The sequence below is a fragment of the Lycium ferocissimum genome, chromosome 1 (genome assembly GCF_029784015.1).
Source record: "Lycium ferocissimum isolate CSIRO_LF1 chromosome 1, AGI_CSIRO_Lferr_CH_V1, whole genome shotgun sequence".
NCBI classification, from domain to species: Eukaryota; Viridiplantae; Streptophyta; class Magnoliopsida; order Solanales; family Solanaceae; genus Lycium; species Lycium ferocissimum.
In genome coordinates this window covers 48,389,432-48,398,398 of record NC_081342.1, presented here as the reverse complement: position 1 = coordinate 48,398,398, position 8,967 = coordinate 48,389,432, and the positions used below count along the sequence as shown (strand labels likewise).

At 39.8% G+C, this 8,967-nt stretch overlaps 1 protein-coding gene across 1 annotated transcript; it reads right to left on the bottom strand.

Moving 5' to 3' along the window:
• Positions 1-4,285: 4,285 nt before the first annotated feature.
• On the bottom strand, positions 4,286-6,349 carry LOC132064853 (uncharacterized). The gene has a single exon (XM_059457999.1). The coding sequence runs from the start codon at positions 6,347-6,349 to the stop codon at positions 4,286-4,288; it is 2,064 nt and encodes a 687-aa protein (XP_059313982.1).
• Between the last annotated feature and the right edge of the window lie 2,618 nt (positions 6,350-8,967).

The window sequence follows — 8,967 nt, the reverse complement described above, 5'->3', positions numbered from 1 at the left end:
ACTATAAGAAGCTTTGACTGATAAGATGATCAGATAGCTTGAGTGAGCATTTTTAGAATTTAAGGGACTAGAATTAGTCACCCCAGATGGGTGATAGGACTGTGATTGGCTCGGGCTTGTGGTGTGTGTTTACGCATTTTTAGGAAATCGTGGTGTTAAGAATGGCTTTAAGGGTGAAAGATAGGTTAGCAGAATTAGGGTGTTTTACTGGTTTAGAGTGGGCTATAATTGTGTTTATAATTAAAGGTTTGTGTTGTTTTGAGACATGTTCTTGGGTCAGCGTCAGCCGTTTTACTCCCCTTCTTCGTTCGAGGACGAACGATTGGTAAATTGGTATCGGATGTAACGACCCACCCGGTCGTTATAGTGTGTTTGACCTAATTACCCTTGTTGACCCTTCCCCAAGTTGCGTTAGTATGATATATGACTTAATAAAGTCATTGGTTTGGTTCCCGCAAGGTTCGAGTGTAAATTGAGTCATTCATGGAGAAGCTAGTTAAGTTGACGAGTTAGAGTTGACCACCGTCAATGCCTAGTTAGGATGACTGCGTGTCAATGTTTTGGAAGTTCCAACATGTTAATATGATGATTTTGAACGTGTCCACAAGTTTTGATAAGGTTCCGAAGAGTTTCAGATGGGTTTGGGTTTTGTCGCGCTTGTATTCGATGTTTTCGTCGTAGGTCTGTGGATAGAAATGACTCCAGATTGCTCAAACGACCTTTGTTTTGAGTGAGGTTTGAACCATTAGATCTGTATCGAAATTACAAAGCCATAGCAAAAAGAATCGTCACGTTTCGCCTCCGTATGAGGGAGTTATGCCTGTTTTAGTGCGGACTGTTCCAGTAGGTCCGCTGTAGCGACCATAAGGCCGCTATAGCGGGACCGCCGTAGTGGCCAACAGGGGTAGAAAAGCCCTATTTTATACCCCAACTCTGAACCATTACCCACAAGACCCCAAAGTCAATTTTCAAGAGAGAAAGAGGCAAAATTCATTTCATTCTTTGGTGAAAGCATCTTGGAGGGTAAGTCCCCATCTTTAATTGTTCCTTTTTGTTTCATCTTCAAGTTCCATGATTACTTTAAGGTCCATCAATGGTGGGTGAAAATCCTAGAATCCTAGAATTAGTAAACCCTTAAATAATTGGTGAGTTGTTGATTAATCATCTAGGAGTATAGATTATCACTTTCTAGGAAGGGAATTTGATTTCTTATGGTTGAAATTGCATGTTGAGACTTAGGGTTCTAATAAAAATGAAAATTTTGTCCTAAAATCTATTTGAAAGGGTAAATTGATTAGAAACCCATGGATTGAAGGTTAATGATTGTAGAGATAGATGTTATGATAAATTCACCATTAAAGGATGGTTTCGTCCATTGAAGAGGGTAGAAGTAAGTGGGTCTTCTTCCCCAAATTGTTGTTCTTGTTTAAATACATGGTTTGTTGCTTACTTGGCATCATATTGTTAGACTTTGACCGTTATGAGGCGTTTCGAAAATAGCAGACTCGTGTGGAGTAGTTCGTGGCTCCTGTTCTGCATTCCAGGTAGGTTATGGCTTACTTTAGTTAGACTTTGATTAGCAAAACGTATGTATTGTGTAGAATTGACAGGAGAAAGCATGATTAGGCCTTTGGACATGGTGTTTTGGTTGGATATTATCTAGATTGGTATGCCTTCTGATTTTGTGGGCTCGTCGCCATTACTTTATGTACTGAAATTTGAGGTGTAGTTGTATCCATACTGTGGTGATTCGGGATGGATTTCTATTAGGTTGATTGTTATTGATGGTGGCTCGTTGCCCTGTCATTGTGATTAGACTTATTACCTAAATTGTCGTGTTGTACTTAATTCTCTCTTATTGTGACACATATCATCCGAGAAAATACTGAGTTTAGACCCGAATTGTGATTTATATATTTATGATAGTACGTAGATGAACACTTGATGTATGATTTACTGTTGATGATAATATATAGAAAAGTGGAGCTTCGTGGTGATCAAGACTTAGTTGTGAGGCGTACTTGCTATATGAGGAAGTAAAGAGGGACATAGACTATTATGTTGGTTGAGACAGTTTGTATGGTTCATTTCATGGCTGACTTGATCCAAGTCTTGATATGACTTCTGGCTTTGTGACTTGTACCTTCACCGTTGCTTATTTGGTTTGCATTGATTTACCATGTTTACACTCATTTATGCATTCATACACTCATGCATAATGGGAATGGTTTGGAAGACTTGTGGCATAATGCCTTGTGTTTGACATTGATATTGCCAATTGTTCATAGTCCTTACATACTAATGAGCTGGAATACGTTGAGACATACATTATGATGTGAAATTAGTGAAGAAGTTAATATAATCTTCTTGTTGAACTTGTGATATTATTTGATACATGGTACTTGATGAATTGATCATTGAGACTGATGTGACAGTGTTACTATACATGTGAAATGGCACATTTGACCGAGGGTAAGGATGTGGCCTAGTTGTGAGCTCGTAGTCCGAGGTTCGTTCTGAAATCAGTGGTACGTGATGTGGATCTGAGTCCGAGGTTCTTTCCGGAGCAGAGGATTTATGCCTCGAGTCCGAGGAGTGAAATCCAGAATGAGTGGTACATGGACACCGTGGGTCCCCTGCAAGTCATGACTACTGAGCAATGACATCAGTTAGCATGTTTGTACAGTTCGAGCGATTGGCCAATGCATGGCATTGCATTGCATTGCACGTCATCATATTTTGCATTGGGTATCATTATATTTTATTCTGCATTATTATATGCTCGTTTGTTTCTGATTTTGGTATGGATGCTGAATGCCTATTGTGATATAAATATGACCATTGACTGAGTTAAATTGTAGATTGGTGACTCTACCTAGGGAAGGAAGTTGGACTTGTGATTATCAGATGATATTATTGAGACTAGATAGACTTGTGGTTTAGAAGCTTCATCTTAGGCTGTGACTCTGTTATGGGATATTCTGTGACTTGGATTTGAGTATTAAGTGCCTATCTGTTTATCTTGTTGATTTTATACGTATATGCGTGAACTAATCTTAATCGGCCTATGATGCTTACTGGTACATAGTGTTTGTACTGATACTACCTTACTGCACCCTTTTTGAGTACATATTGTGTTCCAGAGATTTCATCCAGATAACATCTCTAGCTTGAAGCTAGTTTGCTCGATCAGATCCGAGGGTGAGTTTTTATCCATGCCATGCCACCTGAAGATCTCTCTTTCTAGATGTCTATTTTCATTCCAGGCATTATTTGTTATGTTTGAGATGTACTTCATTCTTTAGACATTGTTGGTTAGAGTCCTTGTACGATGACTTTCTGATTTTGGGGGTATAATAGTTAGACCTTTGCACTTATATTATCTTTTGTTGATTTTGGATTAACCCTTCAAATGCTTCAAGGATTCATGATCCGAACGAATCAGAAATTCTTTGTGCCACAAATAATGTTGCCAATGGGTCAAAACCCTCACAAGTGCATACAACTCCTTGTCACAAAGCTGAGTAGTTCAAAGATGCCCCCTTAAGCTTCTCACTAAAATAGGCCAACGGTTTGCCCTCTTGCATCAAGACACCCCCTATGCCAACTCCGGAAGCATCACACTCTACTTTAAAGGTCTTCTTCAAATTTGGCAATTGTAACAAAGGTGCCAAACTCAACAAAGACTTCAATTCTTGGAATGCCTTTTCTTGCTCATCCCCCCACACAAAAGGAACCTCCTTTTTAATCAATTCGGTCATTGGGGAAGCAATTTTACTAAAGCCCTTTACAAATCTTCTATAGAAACTTGTCAACCCATGGAAACTCCTCACGTCGGTTGCATTTTTGGGAGTTGGCCAAGTTCTAATGGGTTCCACCTTTTCTTCATCAATCTCAACACCATGGACACTCATCATAAAACCTAAGAACACCACTTTGTCAACCCCAAAAGCACACTTCTTCATGTTAGCAAACAACTTCTCATGCAATAAGACATCAAACACTAGCCTTAAATGGCCCACATGTTCTTCCATAGATTTTCTATACACAAGAATATCATCAAAGTAGAAAACCACAAAGTTATTGATAAAGGGTTTCAATACATAGTTCATTAGGTGCATGAAAGTGCTAGGTGCATTGATTAGACCAAATGGCATAACAAGCCATTCATAGAGGCCAAACTTGGTCTTGAAAGCCGTTTTCCATTCATCATCCGAATTCATACGAATTTGGTGATAGCTGCTCCTACGATCAATCCTTTTAGAAACACACTTGAGCCACAAAGCTAGTCCAACATGTCATCAAGTCTAGGGATAGGATGTTGATACTTTACCGTGATTTTGTACATCCGCCAAGTGCCATCTTTCTTTAGGACCAGAATTGCCGGTACGACACAAGGACTAAGACTCTCTTTGACTAGACCCTTCTTGAGTAGCTCCTCAACTTGCCTTTGCAATTCCTTTGTTTTCTCCGGATTGCTCCTATATGCCGGCTTGTTCGGGATTTGAGAACCCGGTACAAAATCAATTTGGTGCTCAATACCTCTCAAGGGAGGTAAGCCATCGGGCATTTCTTCCAGGAACAATGCTTCATATTCTTGCAAAAGAGAAGACATACTACTAGGAAAAGTGCTAGTAGCTTGGTTAGCATTTAAGAGAATGTCCTTGTTGACAAGACACACCATGAAGTGTCTCTCATCAACTCCCTTTAAGCAATTACTTGGTTTGGCTAACAAACATTTCTTGGAACTATCTTGAGATGTCCCCTCTCCACTTATGACCAACAAAGTCTCCCTCTCATTCTTCTCCTTATCTTCCTTTTGATACGTCTCCCGAAGCTCCCTCATGACTCTATAATCGTCACTCACTTGGTAAGGGTTTAGTGGGATAAGAATGTACTTCTTTCTCTTAACCACAAATGAGTACTTGTTAGCTCTCCCACTATGTTGGGCATCAACATCAAATTGCCAAGGTCTTCCAAGCAATAGGTGGCAAGCTTGCATAGGTACCACATCACACAAAATCTTATCTTGGTACTTGCCAATGCTAAATTTAATAATGGTTTGCTTGTTGACCCTCATCTCACCACATTCATTGAACCATTGGAGAATATAGGGATTGGTGTGCTTGCGGGTGGGGAATTTCATACTTTCAACCAAAAATTGGCTAACGGCATTCGTGCAACTCCCACCATCAATAATCAAGGAGCACACCTTATCCACAATTTTACACCTTGCGTGGAACAAATTCTCCCTTTGGTCACTCTCTTCCCTAGCTAGAGCCCCCATGGCCTTTCTAGCCACAATAGCATGATTCAAGGCTTCTTCATACCTTATCTCAACCTCTTCATCGAAATCACCCTCATACTCACTTTTTTCTCCCTTGTCATTATTACCATTCCCTCCCTCATCTTCATCTTCGGTCCGGTATCCATCTCTCACAATGGTGATAGTCCTCCGATTGGGACACTCACTTGTATAGTACCCTCTTCCTTGGCACTTAAAGCATTGGACGGTTATAGTTGGGTTTAGAATTGTTACCTCCTTTAGCCTTATCATCATTCTTGGCTTTGTAGTCGAACTTAGCTTGAGGTGTTGGAGTGTTGGTCTCGGGCTTTTCCCAAGTGGAAGTTTTCCACTTATTTTTGCCTTTGCTCCAAGTTGAAAATGACTTTCTTTGTCTTTATAAGATCTCTCCTCCTTTAGATCCGCTTCAACCTTGGATACATCATGGAATGCCTCTTCTAGACTATTGTAAGTCTTAAGCCTCATGGGTTTAGCAATGTCACAGTTCAAGTAGGCTACGAACCTTATAATAGTGCACTCCTCTTGTTCTTCTAGCTTGGCTTTCATCCGCAAGTCCTCAAACTCATCAAAGTACTCTTCCACGCTTTTTGACCCTTGTTTCAACAAATACACCCTTTTGAGTGCATCTTGACGATATGTGGATGGAAGCCACCTTATTTCCATGAGCTCAATCAAGTCGTTCCAAGTTGGAAGATCATAGATGTTTTGTTGAGCCCTTTGTAACTTCTTAGATTCCCACCATGTGGAAGCGTATCCCTCAAATTGAGTGAGGGCATACTTTGTATTTGAGGCCTCAAACACATTGTTGGTGAGGAAGATGCGCTCACTTTGGAGCTTCCACTCTAGGAACTCTTCCAGGTTGCTACCTCCTTGGAAGGTAAGGAGGTTGACCTTGATTGTGTTCAAGGTCCGATCACTGTCTTTCCATCTCCCTCGGTCTTCATACCCTTGAGCCCTTCCTTGGTCGACATGACCTTGGAACCTAGTGTCATGGCCCAAAAATCTCCCAAAGCCTCCTTGTCTCCCTCTACCCCGGTTGTTCATCTCTCCTCGCCTTCCTCCTTGGCAGTTCTCATCCCACCACCGCTCCTCATAGTCTACATCCTCCCATTAGTTTGGATATTGGTTTTGGTATTGATTTGGGTATTGGTTTGGGAATTGGTTTTGGTATTGGTTAAGAAAGGGATCTTGTGTTTGGGCTTGGGGTGGAGCTTGGGATGCTTGTGGTAAGATTACTTGTGGGATTGCCTCATTTGGGTTTATTTTGGTAAACTTGGGGATAGGTTTGTCGATTGGTATTTTGGAATGTGGAGTTTTGGAGTGGAAGATTGGTTGTTTATGGTGGTGGGGCTCTTTGGGTGGAGCTTATGGTGTTGGGATTGCACAAGGTATGTGCTTGTCCTGGGGTAATGGTTGGTGACGTATCTTGTGTTCATGTCACGGCTCAAACTGATGGGCCATGACTAGTGCCCGAGCTGGACACTCGTATATGAACCTGCTAGATATAATTTAGAAATTTGTAAAAGCATGCTGTAGACTCATAATGTCATATGTCAGAATGAACCTGTCTCCTGAGGAGTCACAGCTAACCAAGACATAACAAAATATGCAAGCCGACAAGGCTGCCACTATATACACGAATATCTAAAATGAACTACATCGATATAGCTGACAAAAACATATATACAACCCATACATGTCTACAGACCTCTAAGAGTGTAATAGTGAAATATGACGGGACAAGGCCTCGCCGTACCCCTGAATATGCATAAGTCTATATCAAAAGGATTAGTACCAAAATGACTCAAGCTCCGGAATAATGGAGCTCTCTAAGCAGCTGAGCAGAAGTCCTAGGCTAGAGGATCACCAAACTGAGTGTCTGTACCTGTGGGCATGAAACGCAGCCCCCGAAGAAAGGGGGTCAGTACGGAAAATGTACTGAATATGTAAAGCATGAAGTACAGTAATGAAGATCATGACTGAGTGAAAAGATGACAGGAGATAAGTATGATAATCAAGGAATACCAATGCATTTATATCTTATGTTGTTAGTCATGCATATATATATACTTTATATACCGTACCCGGCCCATTATGGGACTCGGTGAGTGAAGTCATATACATACATATATACCATACCCGGCCCTTTATGTTACACCTCGAAAAATTTCCGTATGTTTTGACTTGTGGATAGGCTAATGTGAGCTTAAGGTGATTGTGAAATCCTTATGAGATTAAGGGAAGTATTGGATAGCTTAGGGTTCATACTATAAGATTTCGAAGTTATACAAATATGTGAAATGTAGTTCAATGAAGGAAGTAAAATATAAGCCGTGTTCGGAAAGGTTTTGCTATGTTGAGCTAATAATTATTTTGTGATGTCTTGAGGGGCTACTATAGGGCCTATTTTATGGTTAACAAAGTATTATATAAGTGCCAAGAAGGTTCCACGAGGATTAGAAGTCAAACGAATCAACGAGAGAGTTCCGCATAACCGGGAGTTATACGACCACTTATACGGTCCGTAAAAGGGGGGTCCGTATAACTCAACCTTTATAGAAACGGGCAATTCCATAGTGGTGCTATAAGGTCCACTTATACGGACTGTATAATATTTTACGGACCGTATAAGTGGTCCGTATAAAATCCATCCAGCAGATTTTTAAGTTTTGTATAAATAGATGCCCTTGGCTCTTTTATTTCATTTTTCATCTTCTACAAGTATTGAGAGCTCAAAACCCTTCTCTAAACTTATTCCACCCCAATCCAAGAGAAAACAAAGATCAAGAGGCAAGAATCAAAGTGTTCATACGTTAGAAGGTTTCCTAGGGTTTGTAGACTACAAGAGATTCTTGAGTATTGAAGCTAGGGTTTTCACATAAGTTCATAGCTGCTCCAAAGCGCATTCCCATAAGATAAAAGGTTAGTTTCCATGCGTATTTCATGCTATCATGAATGCTTAGTTGTTGAAGAACTTGGGTTGAATAAGAGAGTAGAAAATGAGGGCTAAATGTAACTTTTGTTATGTTTTTAAGTAGTGAGCTAACTTGAGTCATGATTACTAGTATAATATGGATATAATCTTATTATGGAAGGTAATAATGGTGATGAAGAAGCATTATATGAAAATGCACTAAAATAGGTATGAAGTTGCCAATATGAGTTGAACATGAGCGTGAATATTGAAGGCATAGTGTAATGTGATTACTTGATTTAGATATTATGAGTGTAGTATGGATGTTATTATGGTCGTTGGGAGTTGTTTTGTGATATGGTGGAAGTTGACGAAATAGGGGAAATGCTGCCCAATTTTCATTAGACTATGAATTATTCTAGTTTGAATTTAAGAGTATCATTAAGGCTTAATCATGGTATGAATCCTTCTAAATGTAGATTATTCAAGCTTCAATAGTGAATGTTAGATAGTTAAGAAGACAAAGAGGTATGTAAGGCTAACCCTTCTTTCAATAAGGCATGATTCCTTGGCTATATATATATATATATATATATCCTTTCATGAGTTCTATAATGTCCTCCAAATGATTCTATCTCTAAAGCTACTAAAGCTTATGATTCCCGATACTTTCATGATTCCATTGCAATCCCTTATATGATAGTTGATCCTCCAAGGATAGATGTAACAAAAACGATAATGGTGATGA

What these genes read in the sequence shown, in the direction of transcription:
- LOC132064853 (XM_059457999.1), bottom strand. Translation starts at nt 6,349, where the DNA reads ATGAACAACCGGGGTAGAGGGAGACAAGGAGGCTTTGGGAGATTTTTG.